We start from the raw sequence: 17,704 nt of genomic DNA on the forward strand, positions 1-17,704 counted from the left end.
GTGCTCAAGGGTGGACAGGAAGCTCCAACAAAGCCCAAAGGCCGTCCAAAGAAAAACTCCATTCCCACCTCGGAGGAGATTGAAGCGGAAGAGAAAATGAACAGCCAGGCTCGGAGTCAGGAGCTGGAGGGATCTCAAGCCCCGGAGGAGCCTAAACTGACAGAGGAGAAGCCAGAAGTCACTTTGGAGACAGAGAAGTCTCCAGAACATATACCAGAGCCCTCCTCAGAGGAGACTACACCATTAAGTTAAAAGGGAAAGAAAGGAGGGAAAAAGAAAAGCAAAAAATAGATAAAAGAGAAAAACCAAAACCAAATATATATATATGTGTATATATATATTTAAATATGTATGTAATTGTGCGTGTGTACATATATATATAAATATATATATATATATGTAGACCTCGTGTATAAGTCTAAAGATTGGTCACTTTGTGCCTTTGGGAATCAGCCATCACGGGCCACGGTGGAACAAGGACATCCCGTGGGAGCGGTGACGACCCGTCCCTCCGGCGGTGTGCGAGCCTTCCCACGGATCGCGGCAGAGGCCTCAGCGTCTTTCCAGAGAAAACCGCGTCTGAAAACCCGCGGCAGCTCCTGGCAAGTGAAGGAGAAGTGCAGGGCTCCTTGCAGGCGGCGGGAGGCAGACGCGTAGCGATACGGCTGTGCCGGAGGGTTCAGTGTGCTCGCTTGGCTTTATCCTTGCCCTTAAAGTAGTGCACACGGACGGAGGGCTTGGTCCGGTCGCGGATCGGGGAGGGCTAAGAAATGGGGAGCTCCGACAGCACCGTTCCCTCCTGTAACCAGCACTTATTTCTGTTAGCGATGGGCCCAACCTAAAGAGCTTTAGGAAGGAGCTCAGACCCGCAGATTTGTTTTGGCCCAACGCAAAGATGAAAGCTGCTGAAGTGAGATTCCGTACCCGGCTCAGCGTTCAGATTTCATCTGTCTTGGTTGTTTGGGTGCCGTGTCTGTGAATTTGCAGTGATCCAGGATAAAACTTCATACGAGATGAGGGTTTGGATTTGAGTCTGCTCCAAAAGCTTTGGGATGCTTGGATCTGGGATTTTTTTTGCTTTGGGCCCACTTCTAATTTTGTAGGGTTTTTTTTAAAGAACACTTAAATGTTTTCAGGGTTTTGGGAGAATGATGGATTTAAGAAGTTGCTGCAGAAAGTTCACGTTTGTTTAAGATGTGTGCCAAGAATAGATGTGCATCATGTTTCATAAAGTCTTGTTAAGGGTGCATTTTGCCCAAAGGCTGCAAGAGATGTATTAAGATAACCTTTATTTTTTAATTAAAAATGAAATATATAAATAAAACACTTGTTGTTGTTGCTGTTTCAGAATGCTATTCTGGGCTAGGTTCTTCCATTCTAAGAAACCCTGGAGAAAATGGGAGTCCTCAGACTTTCCGTAACACCGCTGTGCAGCCAGCGCTGTGCAAACCTCCTCGCAGCACCTTGCTGGTGGCAGGGAGGGCTGCGGTTAATGCCCCTCTGCCACTGGGTGCAGGTGAAGGTGTCGGAGTGACAACGCTGGCGTTCCAGCTATTTTCTGTCACCTCCCCTCCTGCAGTTATGCCTGGACATCCAGCAAATGGCTCTTTGTGAGGCTGTGAAGATGATTTCTTAATATCCGTTTTATGGGGTGGCGGTAACAATTCGCAGGCATAAATCTCAAGTGACTTATCCAAGGAGTGTCGAGTGGGGAGAAAGGATTTCTTTTTTTCCCTGGTTTCTTGCTCAACAGGGTTTGGAGGACTAATTCCACCTTGGCGTTGGCTCTGCAATGGCACGTGCATCTGCATCAGGTAAGACTTCGATGGTGAAACTCCAGCCAGGGTGGGACGTTGCTGCACTGTGTCTTTAATACACAGGAATCAACTTTGAAAAGTCATCTGCATGTTTAAGTGCATCTACAGGTTTGCACCTAAACCAAATTCACCAGAGCTGGGCAATGGTTCCTTGCAACAAACTTTGAAATTCCCAGGCATTTGATGCCATTTAGCTATTTTGGTGGGGGTTTTTTTTGTGGCACAGAGGGATGGAAATGGGATAAAAGATTTCCCTTTTGCCTGTTGTGTTGCAAACGCAGGCTGTGAGTGACAAAATCTTTCCTCTGCCTTTAAAATGCATCAAAATTTGGGTTTGAACCACTTTGTCCTGCAGAGCCCTGACATCCTCGTGACGGGCACAGCGAGAGGCAGGGGTGGCGGGGCAGGATTTTGGCACTTGTCCGGGGTTATGATACACTATGTTGTTGCACATTCTTTATCTGTGGATGTCCTTTTTTTCTTTCCAGAGCTGTGCTTTAGTTGAACCGTATCTATTGGACTTGAAATGGCATTTAATTTTAAAAAGGCCTATGGCCTGTTTATCCAGGAATTAGATTAGATGGTCTATGAAATCTATAATCGTCCTCTGTTGTTCTTGGATACGAGCATCAGCACTGTTATCTCAAAATAAAATGTTTCCACAAGTCTTAAATGCAGCAGTACTTGGTGAGGGTGAAGAGAGCAATTTACTGGAAATAATTTGTCTAATGAATTTCACCATCAGATTGAAAAAAAAAAAAAAAAAAAGTCTGCAAGAATCTCTACTAGGTTCATTTGGAAGCCTGAATAGTTCATTAAATCAAATCGTGTGTGCAGATCGTTCCAGAAACTTAAAAAGCCATCCATCAGGGAAGGCATCAAAGATGCTTTAACTTCTCTGAGTTCCAAGTGGAAATGTCTTCTAGTGGATTTCTCAAAAAACTTTTTGAGGTGCATTTTAACTGTAGCATCTTGAAATTTCAGTATAGAGCCTTTCTTTCAACCAAAATGTGTTCCATAAAACGGATAATGCACGTGGGTTTGGGGGTTTGTTTTGGATTTGGGTTTGGGTTTTTTTTGCATTTGGCACCCACTGGATTTGTCTGATTGAGGAATTTTGATAGATGGACGTAGCAGGGGGAAAAGAAAAGTAGAAACAGGAACAAAAAATGGCCTTCTTGCCCTGAAAGAGGGACCGGTGTGTGGTGTTTCTGTGCTATCCAATGAGACGAATAAATAATGAAAATAGAAAATGTCAAAAAATTTTAAAGATACATTTCTAAACCACAAAGAAAGCCAAGCTGGTCATTTCCCAGCGAAAACTAAAGTAAGTTTTACAAAATGACATTTCCACTTCCCAGATGAAAATAATTGTTTCTGACTCAACCCCACTTTACAGTGGGAACAGTTCCAGTGATTTTTTAATTCGGGGTTTGGTTGGGTTTGGTGGTGGTTTTTTTTTTTTTTTTGTTAATCCCATTCTAATCACTTATGCGTCAGTCTGGGTAAAAATGCAATTCTCTAGCTGTCTGGGCTAGTTTTTAATGAGTCCCTATGACATTGAAGAGGTTTTTGTTCCTCTTTTGGATGAGTTGCAATCTTAGCATCATTATTTTTCGATGTGATCATTTAAGTGCAAAATTAGCCCTTGAAAAGCTGTCTGATACTTAGTCACTCTGCGTTACTTTCACTGGCTTTCCCGATAATCTCCTGAATGTTCACGGAAAGCACGTTCAGAATGTGTGTGTTTGGCTGGAGAGAAAACAGCAGGGGAGAAACGGTGAAACCATGGAACTATTTCTTGGCTAAACCTTCTCGTATTGTCTGTTTTGTGTTACATCTGCAGCTGGAGAAAAACATCTAAAATTCTAGTAGAACTGAACACAATGATCCCAGCTGTTGTTGGTAGGCAAGTGCTCCTTTTCTTGTTTTAAGATTTTCATCTGTTGGGCTTATTTTTGGTCTTGTGGCTGGAGTGGGAAGAATTGAGCAGCTCTTCCCCTTGGCTTTGGGCTGAGCTGAGCTGGGCTTCAAGGCTGGGCTGGAGAACGCCTGGCTGTTTGAGTTTGGCCTTTAAAGGGGGCTGCGGTGATGCCCGGCTCTTGTGGCTGCAAGTTGTGTTTGCTTTGTGCTCCTGAGACCCAGAAAGGGACTTGACAAACCTGGTTTTAGGCACCCTGGTCCGGTGTGCAGCCAAAGCGTACTGCTGCCTGCAGCCAGAATTGAGGAGCTCTGCACAAACAGGCTTCACCTTAACCCAGAGAGTGGCAGCGAAGCCTTTGCTCTGGTCTTTTTTTTTTTATATCATTTTTATTTCTCTAAAAGGTGATTGCCTGTTCTGTCTCCCAGGCACCGAGGTCTCCTGTCCTTAGGTGTGCTTGTCACCGGCGGAGTCTGATCAGAGACGTGTGCCCTTGGGGTTGAACCTTGCTGATGTTTCAGGGGTGTTGGACTTCCAGTTCTGACAGCAAGGAACAAGCCCCGATGTCGAAATCCCAACTCCCCTACAGGGATGGAAAGTGCTCATATCCGGAGTTCTGGCTGGGACCCACCTTTTATTGTACCCGCTGTTTAGATAATTTGGTAAAGCACTGAGCTCATCCTGCAAGGTGGTAAGTTCCCCCAGGTCCCAGCAAGGATGAATGGGCTTCCGTCCTGTTTTGCAAGGAAAAAAAAAAAAAAAAAAAAGCTATGTATTTGTTCAACTCCAGGCTGGTACAAAGGAATCTGTTGTTTGGGTGGGTTTTCAGTTCCCCCTTCTCTCCAGCATCTTTCTTCAGACACAAAACGGAAAAGGGCAGTAAGGGATGAGTGAAAAAAGAGGGGGGAGAGAGGAGGTGAAACAGCAAAGGTGAAAAGCTGGACTGCATCAGCTAAAACTGGGGAGAACAATAATCGTGTTGAAAAGTCAGTATTTTTTTTGGTAAATTTGGACAAAGCTCTGGTTTTGTAAAGAGAGATTTTCCTGGGGACTAGCTACATGTGCAGGAGTGGTGGATGACGGGGTTTCCATCAGTGTCCTCCTGTGCTGTGTAAGTCAGGATGCAGCAGAGTGAAGAACAGTTGGATTAGGCTTCGGCTGCAGGATCTGAGCCCAAATCTGTGTCTTCGCATGGCAGAGGTTTGGTGAAGCCTAGATCCTATGGAATCTTTAGATGCTGGGCATGAGCATCCTGGAAGAACCTCGCTCCTCTTTCTTCCCAAGGTCTGGTGCTGCCAGGTAGGATTTATCACGTTTTCCCGTAACCTGAAGGTGCTTTGGGGGCATAAATCTCTGGAGCACAGTAGCTTTATAAATCTCTGCAGCACAGTAGCTTTCCTTTTTTTTTTTTTTTTTTTTTTTTTTTTTTTTTTCACAAGAGTGGCACAGTGCAAACATACTTAGTTGCAATTCAAATCTCTTAAATTAGTGATACTTGGTTAAAATGACAATGAAAAACCCCATCAACTCCCATGTCAACTTGTGCTTTACTAGGTACCAGCTCAAAGACTTTGAACTCCTGGAGCTAAAGTTCACGAGGGTGATTTTCAATGGAGGGTTTTGAACCCTAAAATCTAAATACATATTTTGGCCTAGCAGAAATGATTAATTCTCTTTTTGTTTTTTTTTTTCCTCCTCATAACCAGAGACCCTGTGATTTCTAAGCTTTCCCCCCAATTCCAGTCCTCCCATGTTGCTTATCTCCTTGAACGTACTGTCCCTACACAACGGAGTAACTACGCCGTAGCATAAGAGCGGGGAAGGCACCTCTTGTCGCTGCTGGGATCTGTGGGTGCCAAAAGAGAGAGGGGCACGGCTCGGCGGTTGCTGACGGGGAGAGCGAGCCCCTCCAGGCTGTTCTGACATGTCAGTTAACTGCTGGGAACACCGAAGCTCTTGTTTTGTCAAACAATTGAGAGTAATAGAGACAGTTACACACTGAGAGAGGTTCCTGAAATCATCCCGGTCCTGGACAGCTTACCTTCCTGCATAAAACTGGGAGGGTGGTTTTTTTTTCTTCCCTGGAGATTAGTGAGAAACAAATTTATCAGAAAGAAATTTCATAAGCTAAAATTTCCTGGGGAAGAAGGCTGCTGAGCATGCCAGAGCACTAACGAAAGCAGAGGAAGCGATGGTTTCCCTTTGGGCAAATGCTTCTAATATTTGCATAAAACCAAAGGAACAAACCCCTTCTAGATAAACCCATAGTGAAATATTTCAGGCCTTCTAGGCTTCCGTAGGAGGCTGTTCGTGCCTCTTCCGAGCAGCAGCTGCCATTGTTAGCAGGTGGTGAATGTTACAAGGTCCTGGGCGCTGGAGACACTGTTCTCAGCACATCCATGGCCCAGCCCTTACCGATGCTACGGCGAACCCTCTGCACCAGACTGTGGTACCCATTGCTGGGGCCGATGCCTACAGACCTCCATGAGCTGGGGCAGGTTGCACTGGGGCAGACCCAGAGGCCAGAGATGCTACTGGAGCAGGCTGGGATAGCACAGACCTATGGACCAGAGATCCTGCTGGGGTGGGCTGGGCTGGGCTGGGCTGGGGGAGAACTATGGACCAGAGATGCTACTGGGATGGGCTGGGATAGCACAGACCTATGGACCAGAGATCCTGCTGGGGTGGGCTGGGCTGGGGCAGACCTACGAACCAGAGATGCTGCTGGGGTGGGTTGGGATAGCGCAGACCTGTGGACCAGAGATGCTGCTGGGGCGGGCTGGGATAATGCAGACCTATGGACCAGAGACCCTGCACCCCTGCAAGGCAGCAAAGGGGCCATTGCAGCAAGTGAATCCAATCAGAACAGGTCTGAGAGCTGCTTTAAGGCAGCCCGGTCCCAGTATTCATGCAAGGAGGAAACTGCTGGGAGAAAGCTTTCAGCAGCATCCTTCCCTGTCACAGCTAGGTGGCTTGGGTGGCTTTTCCAGCGGTGTCACCTCACAATTATGGTATTATGGTAGTACTTTTTGCAAAAGAGCAGGGAGGAAGAGGTGTAAACTGTCATGAAAACAGCAGGGCTTCTTCTCGAGACTGCTGGATGCAAACCCTGCAGGTTTTCGTGGCTCTTGAGTGCTTTTTAGCAAGCTAACGTTCAGGGGTGAAATTATTCTTAAAGCCAGATCACATAGCTGCTCTCTGGAGCTTTCCTGGGGCCTCTGGAGAATATAGACTCTCCTGGACACCTGGTGGCTAAAGGAGAAACAAACAAGCTAAAACGGTGAATTAAAAAGCGACAAATACACTGACAGGTCACAGGCTGGGGGCTTCTTGCTCACAGCTCTGCTGCTGGGAGGTTGCGGCACCAGCTCGGTGAGACGAGGGAAACTTTTCCTCCATCATCCATCCCCGTCCTTAGCGTGTACGCACACGTACCAGCCTTGGTGCTCTGGGCACCACGGTCCTGCCAGGAGAGATGGGAATTTCCCTCTTCATACTGCAAGCTTGGATTGCCTGTAATTCCGGCTCCTCTTCCAAACCCTCCGACATCTGCCCCTTCCCAGCCAGCTTTGCTCCCACAGGTCCTTCGGGCTTCGGCGGCTGGGGATTGCACCTTCTAGGATTCCCAGAGCTGGGATCCACCCGTGCTGGCAGGGCTTGAGCGGCAGACGCCCCAGTCTGCTCCCAAACCACAAGCTGCCACATCAGAACTGCTTTCCACCTCCGGAACAATTGCTCCCTTTTTTTCGGTGGCTGTACCCAGCCCCAGATCAATGTGGGATGATCAGAGGAGCACGGCTTTGGTTGGAGAGGACCGATCCCTTGCAAACAAGGGATGCACAGCATCAGCTCTCTGCGGACCTCAAAGAGAGCAAGTAGGTGGAATCCAGGCCACCTAAGTAGGGAGAGCTGGCTTTCTGTGCTGGGATTTGCTCGTAGGAACATTTTCCTGATGAAAATTAAGTGCAGTGAATCCATAACGTCATCTGCTTCTCCACACGGAGTTATTTCTATTATTTGGGTGGGGAGCATGACTCAGAGAAATTATTTCCTCTGTTGTCCATGCTTCTCGTTACTGGAAACACAATGGTTTTTTTTCCCCTGTGTTTCATTATTTAGGATAATGATGCTGAGGAGGTGTCTGATAATGGGATTAGAAGCCCAGACTGGGAGTTACCTGCCTTATTCTCTGCGTGCCCGAGTGAATATTTACCCCCGAGGTAATAATTAGATCCGTTTGTGCAGTGGAAAGTCACCCACCGTGGGCAGTAAGATGAAGACGTCAAAGAGTAGAGGATGGCTTGACGTTTGCCCTAAGCTTTTGCCAGGAGCGATGGGATAACTCCTCTGTGAACCTCAGCCAGGGCTGCCCCGCTAAATCTGAGGTTCCTTATTCCCCTTCCCAAGGACCAGCCCCTCTCCTCATCCCGTGTTGCCACCCAGGGAGAAGTGAAAGCCCATGAACTTGATCCTCCCCTTCGCAAAAGCTGTGGAGGGGTCCCTCTGAACCCCTTCCCGAAGAATGCTCTGCTCCTTGGCTCCCAGCCCCAGTCTGGATTAGGCCAAAGGCACTGACCTTTGGGATGCGGTACGGAACCCGTCATTTCCAGCAGCGATCCGCGGAGAGCCCGGAGGAGCAGTGGGACGTGGGCCCGGGAACAAGGGCCAAGATAAGTCTACAAAGTCTGAATCTGAGACTCCCAAGAGAGATCCTGGTTGTCAGGCAGCAGAGAATCCTGCCTCTGAAGATGGAGCTCTTTGGAGGGTGTCACGCATGCTCTCCCGCAGCAGTCGTTCTCCTAAGTCAGGAGTTACTGCAAGTCCAGCAACCGGATTGCAAAGGCAGGATGGGTGGTTTGGTTTGTGTTTTGTTTGTTTGTTTTTTTTCCCTTCAGAAAACAAAAGCTTTCTACCTTTTGCCTCTTTTCTGATGGCTCTTTGTAAGGATCTGCTGTCAGCACAGAAACTAAGCTCTAGTTCCGATAGACAAGTGGGCTCAAGGAAGTTTATTAACAGAATTGTTCAGGATTCAGACTGAGACTAATTTTATGTAAGTCTTTAATTAAAAACCTTACTCTAGAGCAGGTAAACAGGGGAGCACTGCCGATCCGTGATGTTCCCCGAGTGCTCCTCAGAGCCGTGCTCTCTTTTTCGGAGGATCCTATTTTTTATCAGTTTCATTTCCTGCTTGTGCTTTCCAAGAGCTTCGTTTGATTAAACTCGGTGTAGTTGCAATGGCAGCAGAGCAGGAGATGGATGCCTCTGAAATGGGATGCAGCTGTTGCCCTTTCCCCCGTGCATCGGGATTCTCCACTGTGTGTGCTGGGAGGTGCGTTCTCCAGGTGGGATCCTGTGTGACGGCAGGAGAGAAAAGTCGGGGTTAGCAGGGTCTCTTGGGGTTAGCAAGACCAGGTTGTTGCAGTTGCATGTGTTAGTTCATACTTTCATAAATATTTCTATCTCTGATTAAAAACCTTTCTGCTCCTCTCAGCAAGCCGTTTCAGAGGCAAACGCCTGTGGCCGTCCTTCATTAAAATTTCTGTCCACGCTTACATACGTCCCATGTGACTGGTTTGGATTTTTTTTTTTTTTCACTAGCATTGTCCGGTAGCGCAAACAGTCCTGCTCCCTCTCTGCTGCTTCTCTCCCTGGGTATTTATAGCTGGGGATCGTATCTCCGTGCAGCCCTCATCCTGCTGGGCGCTTGGAGGCTTGTCTCATGAGATAACCTCCTTCCCCTGATCACTCTCATATCCTTTAGCTGCTTCTGTTCCAGGCTGTATTTATCTTTCTTGAACACGGGTGATGAAAGCCGGACACATTGCTGCAGAGAAGGTCTCCCAGCAGTGAGACCTCCAGCACAAATACCTGATGTGGCTCACTTTGGAGTTATAATTGCATTATGTTTTAATATGTGCCACCTGATTTTGGTAGCCAGAAAGCTTGTTGAATCACTCACTGATTACCACACTCCTGGATTGCTCCTCCCATGTCTCGCTTCTCTGCTCCAGTCCTTCATCTCCCGGTTTTCCTGCGGGATGTGCAGCCCTTTTTGGTCATGGCAATTTGGCTCAGCTTTTTGTCGTCAGCAAACTTTGCTGGCTCAACTCTGCTTTTTCTGCCCAGGGTTTTAATTAAAGACTTACATAAAATTAGTCTCAGTCTGAACCCTGAACAATTCTGTTAATAAACTTCCTTGAGCCCACTTGTCTCCCTCCAAACACGTTTCCCTTTGATCTCTAGCCACCCTTGTACCCTCTCACACAAAACCCCACTTTTGTCAGTGAAGTTATTAATTCCCTATACAGAATTATACAGTCTGTACAAATAGCTGGTGTATTGTGTTTCCTTCATCTAGAAAATCCATTAATTCAAGACAGAGATTAGGCGCAGCAAACTTTCCACATTATCCCATTCCCCTGTATCTCCTCTCCATTTAGGGTTGCTTCCCCCCTCCCCCCCCAAGCCCCCTCCACTATTGAAGCCTGTGTTCAGTCTGCTTGTTTCCAATTTTCTTTCCAGTTCTTAAATATATGTGACATTTCTTCAGTGCCACCTTTGTCTGGATCGATTTATTGAAACTTTTGCTCTTGGAGTTTGCGGTTCTGTGGTAAGCATCTTGGTTGTGACACAAGAGCTCTCTGAGATTTGTTTCTTACTAGTTCCAGCTTTTCTGCCCTCATTTCCCCCTTCAATCTGCCTCCTGCTTTCAGCAATTGGAGTCTTTGCATTCATTTTTTTCTATATGGAATCAGAGTTACCATTTCAAAAACTCAAGTGTTGCTTTCCGTGAGAGCAGAGCTGCCCTTTTGCTAATTCAGAAGGTCCCAGTGGGAGCGGATACCTGCACCCAGGCACGGAGAGATGGAACCACACCATCGGCAGCAGATTTATCCCACCAAATGCAGAGTTCCCAGGTATCAGCCGAGCCCGTTTTCTGCTGAGAATTCAAAGGTCAGCCAGCCAGGGGTGGGAAATGGAAGCAATCCTGCACAATACCATTTCAAACAGTTTTAACAACAATATCCTTGCATACCTGCCAATGTTGTTTTTTTTTTAATATTTTTTTTTAGCTCTGGCATTGTTAATCTTTTTTTTCCTTATCCTCTCTGTTTATTTTTGTTGCAGATTTATTAGGTGTGCTGTTAAGTGCCATTTAGCTTTGCAGAACTGTCATCGCCAGCACTTTATGAATGGGATCATTCACTGACAGACTATTTAAACGCTAAAAAGGGGGAAAATTTACTGCTGCAGGTCAGTGAAGAAGCCAAGATCAACTGAAACTCAGCTTCGTTTCTCCTTGAATATAGGAATGTGACGAAGGCGCTCAGAGTTTTCTTTAACGTATCCTTATCCTTAATTTATCCTCACACGTCAAACTGAATGTCACTCTGTTTTGCAGTGGTATTTTAACTAAAATAATGCCTTTCTTTCTGACAGCTTGCAAGAGCCCGGAGATCTAAAAATGTGGCTAAACAGGCAGTCACACACCTGCTAATTAAGGCTATGAATAAGCTGTGACCAGTCATGCAGCCACTGGCAACCAGTTCCAGGCAGGGAAATTTTCAGGCAAAAAGCGAGCAGAGTTTTGCGCATGAAATGCAACCCTGGTTACAGCAGCCTGGGAGCAGTTCTGACCTTTTTCTCGTGATAATCTTGAAAAACACCTTAAACACCTTACCATCGTTTCCTGTTTCTGCCCCCTGCCTGGCAGAAGGGCAACGCTGTGTCCTTTCTGCTGCCACTGGATTCACAGGTTCGAGATTTGTTTCTTCCACCCGTGCAGCACGGCAGCAACTTCTAGCCCAGGAAGGATGTTGTAAGGGCTCCTCAATGCTCTTCTCCAGCTGAAACATCTCAGAAGCAAGGGAAGTCCTGCAGGAAGCGGTGCCTGCCTTATTTCAAATGTTCTTCCTGAAAGGGAATCGTCTCCTCGATTTTTAGTGTCAATCCTTATACGGAGCCTTCAAGAGATGGAGCAAGGCTGTCTGTTTGCTCCCTTTATCTTGTGTGTTGAGTCACGGCCTTCACCTCCTGATCTTTCATAGTTGTCTTTAATTGCTGGGGAGTGTGTAAATATATATATTTTATATATATATATATGTGCGTGTGACTCTAGATTTGAAGGAGGACTGGACGAGCTCCAGGAACGCAGCCGGTGGGGAGTGCTGGGTGCTGGGCGAGGGAGGTAGGTGGCCTCAGGTTTCCCATCTCTCATGTCTCTGATGCTCGACCCTGTGAATTCTGCTGTTTTTCCCAAGTGAAAGTTTTCTCTTCACCTGATCCTGGGATATTGCCAGGCTTACAGCTCATTATACATGGGGGATCAAGTTGTATTGTAAAGTTGACAAAAATGACTATTTTATATATTTTTCTCCAGCGATTCCACATTGCCGTTGCAAGGCTTCTTGACTAATCCGCTCCGATTCAGAGTTAATCCTCATGCACTCGGTATATTTGCGTGTAGGTATTTGAGAGATTTAAATGGACACCACTAACCCCTTTGGGGTCTCATTTCTTAACATACCTTCGACACTTAATCTGATGGAGGAAGATGAGACACAAAGGCTTCTTTTCTGTAGCAATCAGCTTTAGCTTTACTCTCCTTACAGGGTGAAATCAAGAAAACAAGAACTCCACGGCCACGGTTTTAAATGCTTTAGCAACATTAGTTGAGGCAAAACTTCTAAGCCAGGGTGAGACACCTATTTTTCAGATAGGGAAGCTGAAGGCACAAGGAGGTGAAGTCCAGTCCTCAAAATAACAAAGACAAGAGTAGCAAGAGTGCAAAACCCAGGGATGCTGTCGGAGAGCGGTAAGAGCGTGGACATGCATTCAGCCTCTTGTAAGAAATGTATTCGAATTCCTTTGAAAGGCTTTGGCTTGTGAACCAGGGTGTAAATCTTGAGGAGTTTCTCGTAAATTCTCCCAAATCCCTGTGAGCTTTTTTTTTTCTTAAAATATTTTTTATTATAACAGACTTTCAGGTAGTATTTTATCCCCCACAATCCCAGCCCCAGTCAGCAGGAGCAGAAGGATGCGAGAGGCAGGGGTGGGAGCAAGCTGTAGCGTTCGGGTCTGGAGCTGGGTTATGAAAACCCACAGCTGTGGTGGAGCTTGCGAGGGGCGGTGAATTCGTGGAGGCACCCAAAGCTGGCAGTCAGTAATCTCAGCGTGCAAATCATGTACGTGCTCCTGTGGGGCCGTGCAGCAGCTTTAGAGAGGTTCAGGTTGAAGCCACCAGCCCTTAATGTTTGAATGGGATCTTCACGCCCATCTCCAGTGGAGCCCCCATCAGCTTTACTGGCCAGGTTGGGGTCCGAGCCCTCTCAGGTCCCATCACTGTTTTGCTGTAGTGTAACTCCCACGCCCAAATTGCCTTATTCATTCCTGTTCTTAAGTCGAATAAGCTCATACCAGTGTGTTTCACCTGGATTTAATAGAAATGCTGCCACGGCTCCTCGGTGGAATTGCTGTCACTTACCCTCTTTTGCTGGCTCCTTCTCCAACATCCTCCTCCAGTTTCAGTTGGTAGTTGTATCACTTTATCATATTGCTATTGCTTTTATGGTATGCAAAAAATGAACCCTTTCAGGACTAACAGTGAAAAGATGAGGAAATAAACTTTGTACTACCTTGATTTTTTTTTTTTAAATTATAAAATTTTAAAATTCTGATGTTGAGAATCAGTCGGACAGTGCTACACAGCAGCGGCTTGAAACACTTCTCCCTTTGGGTGGGCTTCATCTCTCCTGCCTTTGACCATCTACAAGTTTGCTGGTTAGTCTGAGCTGACCATCTTCTTCCAGTATGGCCAGTGCAGAGAACGAGACAATTTATCCTGCCCCCCTGCAGAGGTGATGCTCTCCAGAGCCACCTCTGACTGTACAAGGACGTGAAGTTGGTTTCCCGAGCTGAGATTGCTGACGTTTAGATAACATCTGAAGCCACCAGACCTTGATTTGCATGGAAATTAATGATCCCCTGGTACCTCCAGCACAAGCAGGTGCCTTAGGTTTTGACTGCTGTGTTCTTAGCCAAACGCCCCCCGCCACATGGGGTGGAAGTGGAGAATACGGAGCAATTTAGCAGACGAGGTGTCCGAAGAGTAGGTTGAGGTTTGTCCCGTGTCAGCAGTGGGTGCCAGGGGCTCAGGGGGAAATACAAGGCACAGCAGCAGACAGATGCAGAGCAATCTTTCTTCCACAATGGCCCTTTTCCTAACCTCTAACAGCTGGCTTAACCCCGGTACATGACATGGTATATGCCTTCCAACTGCTTCTTTCTTCTGGCTATAATGACCCTAGGTATTATTATCCACATAAATTACACTTTGGCTCTTGGGTTTCAGAAGCATCGTGTGGCAGCGAGTCCTGCAGCCTCATTAAGCTCTCAAGTACGCCCTTCCTTCTCCTTCTGCACCGAGCCGCTTCTCGCTCGTCGGGGATGGGCGCGTGGACATGCCCCGTGCAACCCCTCACGTGCCTTCGGGTTCACAGACCTGCCCTCCCTCCCTCCCCTGGCATCGTGCCCTTGTGGTGGCTGTAGGCAAGAGCAGAATTGGGTCCATCAGCTCTGTAATTGCTGGTGATTATAATTAATAAAGTTCTATTTTTATCCAGCTTTTTTTTTTTTTTTTTTTCAGAAGCGATGGGGACTTTGGCGTAATAACAGATGTCGCATTAAAAATAGGTGATCTTTCTAAACAGGCTGTGAATAGTTACGCTCTGTTCAGCCTTTGTTTCTTAACTTGGGGAAGGAACAGAGAAATCTCTGCAGTTGCTTAATGGAGTAATAATAACTCGCTGTTACGGTTATTCCATTTGGCAAACGTGAAAATATTCCCCCGTGCTCAGGCACAATGTTTTTGAATGGAGACAGCATTAACGTGGCCGAGGCTGTACGAAACCTTCTATTCATAGGGCTCAGCTCCTTGCTGTGCCAAGTCCCCTTCCTTGCATGCTAGTTATGTTGTCAATGAGTTCATTAGCTCTTGGTCTAGAGTCAGAAGGAAAAAAGCTGTAATTGCAGCTTCTGGAAAATAATATCTTGTAGGGGAAGGTTGTTTTTTTTTAACTAACGTTATACTTTTTCTTTTTGTTTAGCATTAAGAAAAAATGATGTCGAAGCTGAAATGGCACGCATCTCATTTTAAAATCTACTGGATTTTCCCTAATGGACAGAATGGATGATGGAGACGGCAGGAGAGACGTTTTAACAGCGAGGCTAATTGACCATGGAGCAGTGCGCGTAGGTTACGGTGGATTTTCCATTACTGGAAATATTGATATCCAGAGAAAATTTCGCTTCTTAAGAAACTTCCTCTAGTTAAAATTAATTCTGTGCCTGTGTTATAAGGGAGATGAGAAAGGGGGGATCACACTGGTCCCCCAGCACCGTGTGGCATTACCTCCCAGCCCGGTGCTGGTGGGATCACCGTGGCCCTTTAGGAGAGGGACTGAAAAAACCCCCGGGAGCTGGTGGATGCTCTCCGCCGTGTCCGTGGGTTGGTACCAAGCCTCCGGCTGCACACAGCGGGGGGCACCGCGATTGCTTTTGCATGCAGAAGTGCTGGCTTGGCAGCGCCTGGAATTGCTGCAATGCAGTTAGGCTTAATCCTGCCTTGGCATCACGCGTTTACCCGGCGTGCCTCGCCTGGCAGTCCTGCTTTATAAATAGAGGGAGCAGAATGCAAAAATGACAAGCGAGGAGCATTTAGGGCCTGTGACATGATGTCATCGGACATGAATCTGCAGTGGATGGGGAATGGATGACACGGAGCTGCAGGATCTGCCTTGCCAGAAGCCCAGCACCAGGCTTTCTCCTCGGCTTTAGCCCCCCGTCCTGGTCAGCAGGCATCTCCAAAGGGGCCTTGGGGAAGCAGATGAAAGACAGGAGGAAAAGAGGGGAGAGACAGACAGACATCTGTAGGTTGGGTAGGAATGATGGAAAATGCAGAGAAGAGGGTGTCTGTAATTGCATAGGTTTTTGCATCTCGCCCATTCTATTTCTGTAGATGTTTCCTGAAAAAACAGAAATTAATTTACCATTTCTTGCAACACCCAGTTTCCAGCATCCCCAGCTTCCAAGGCCTGCAGTTTGCAACCAAAATACCGAAGGTTTCTTGAAGTTTCTTCATGCAAACATGACCCTTCTACCCAAGCGTAAGTCTCTTCCCTCCAACGCAAAGGCATTTCTGTGCTGGCCTGCAGGGATGCTGCTGCGGCCGCTGCCATCCTGCTGTGTGTAGTGGTGCCCATGCGGTGCCATCTGACGGCTGAGCATGGAAAACAAAAGCATAATACAGGATAAAAACCTTCAGGAACTTAGAAAAACAGCTGATGAAGGATTTCTTTCTGGTTTTTTGTTGGTTTCTGGGTTTTGGGTGGGTTTGTGGTGTTTTTTTAAGAAGCTGGTAAGATGTATTCTGTTGAGGCAGGAGAAGGAAACAGTCCCTCATTCTTTTCACCTGTTGCAGTAGCTTGAAATTTTTGCTTAGCTAAAATTACTGGGTTCAAGTGCAGCTCAGTGCAATGCTATACAGGAACCTAAAGACATAGTCGCGTCATATTTTCAGCTGACATAAATCAGTGGGGATCCATTTATACCCTCTGAGCATCTGGCTGGGTATTAGGTATTCCACCCTCTGCCCTCACTGCCAGCGGCTCGCCCCACGAACAAGGAATAGCTCTGACCCAAAGAAATGAGAAAGAAAGGTCAGGGTTACACACACCAGCTCCCCAGAAGTCAGGGAGGGTGGGAATTTGCAGCGGTGTCTGCTCTTAATGCCGCATGGGTGGGAAATTATTTACCTCTCCGTTCTGGAGAGGGAGGAGTGTGTGCCCCGGCGGCGGAGGCAGCAGTGCCGCGTTTCCCAGGCCAGGGCTGCAGGACTGGGATGGGGATCGTCGCGTGGAGAACATAACCTACGAGAAAGGCCAGTGCTGGGGAACAACGGGAGCCTTAATTGCAGATAAACACTGGGAAAGCCACGTGAATCACGAGCCTGTGCATTAAATTGTTACACATGTTTTGGAAATGGGAAAGAAGAGCCTCAGCCGGTGAAGCCTGGTGTTGGCAGAAGAAGCTGTTCCCACCTATTTTCTTTTGAGGCAGAGAAAAGGTGAAGAGAAAGGGAAGAGAAGGTAGAAGCCACACATAAACGTTAATTAATGCTCTCCAGGCTGCTGCTTCTTCTTGGTCATGTTAAACCTTTAATCCCTGGGATTGACGACTGTGGTGCTTTATTGGTTTCCAGATAATAAGTGCAGAAAGGGAGCGCTGCGGGAAAGCCTTCGCATCCGACCCCTCGCCCAGTGGGCGCGCAGCCTGCATCCCATGGGAATGCCAATGCTGAAATCCGCTCCGCTTGCGCTCACCTGCCCCGTGCTTTGCATTAACCCCTTTTATTTTCCATTTCCAGTAGGTTAAGAGAGTCGACAAGGTCAGTCACACCGCCAAAAGGTGCCAGTGTTGCACAATACGTTACATCCCCTTTGTTCACCGATATCCTCATGCTCTTCCAGAATGGGATTGTGCCCGGCCGTTACCGCTGGCCTCACGGCGCGGTGTGGAAGGAGCAGGGTGCCTCGCATGTGTCCCTGCCACGGGGGCTCAAGGCGATGGGTGGCTGCTGGCAGGGAGGTCTGGAACGGATTTCTTCTCCAGCGATTACTGCTGCTCCTTGGCAAGGGGAAATGCTCCCTCACTTGAACTCTTGAGGTTAAGCCGCATCATTCCTGAGTGTCATTCAGTGCTTAAAGGTGCTGTCAAGGAGATGACACAAGAATTTGTTAAGAAAGTAATGTTTCCCCTCATCCCCTGCTCTCCCTTAGGGCTCGCGGGCACCCTGGCTAAGGAAGCAGTAACGAGAGGGGAGGAATTAAATCGCACTGCAGCTGCCCCAGAGCCAACACAAGGGGCTGGCTCCAGCCCACGCCTGGGCTATGTGTCTTCAAGGGGGAGA

At 47.3% G+C, this 17,704-nt stretch overlaps 1 protein-coding gene across 2 annotated transcripts in view; it reads left to right on the top strand.

The window, feature by feature from the left end:
* BARX2 (BARX homeobox 2) overlaps positions 1 to 17,704 on the top strand; it is a 120,955-nt gene that overhangs the window by 76,023 nt on the left and 27,228 nt on the right. For both annotated transcript variants that reach the window (XM_080366633.1, XM_080366632.1), the window contains one exon: positions 1 to 17,704. This exon is cut by the window's right edge and continues 27,228 nt beyond it. In XM_080366633.1, coding sequence (XP_080222759.1) covers positions 1 to 252 — 252 coding nt within the window. In that variant the 3' untranslated portion in view covers positions 253 to 17,704.

Source organism: Falco punctatus (assembly GCF_963210335.1).
Source record: "Falco punctatus genome assembly, chromosome: 16".
Classification (NCBI taxonomy): domain Eukaryota; kingdom Metazoa; phylum Chordata; class Aves; order Falconiformes; family Falconidae; genus Falco; species Falco punctatus.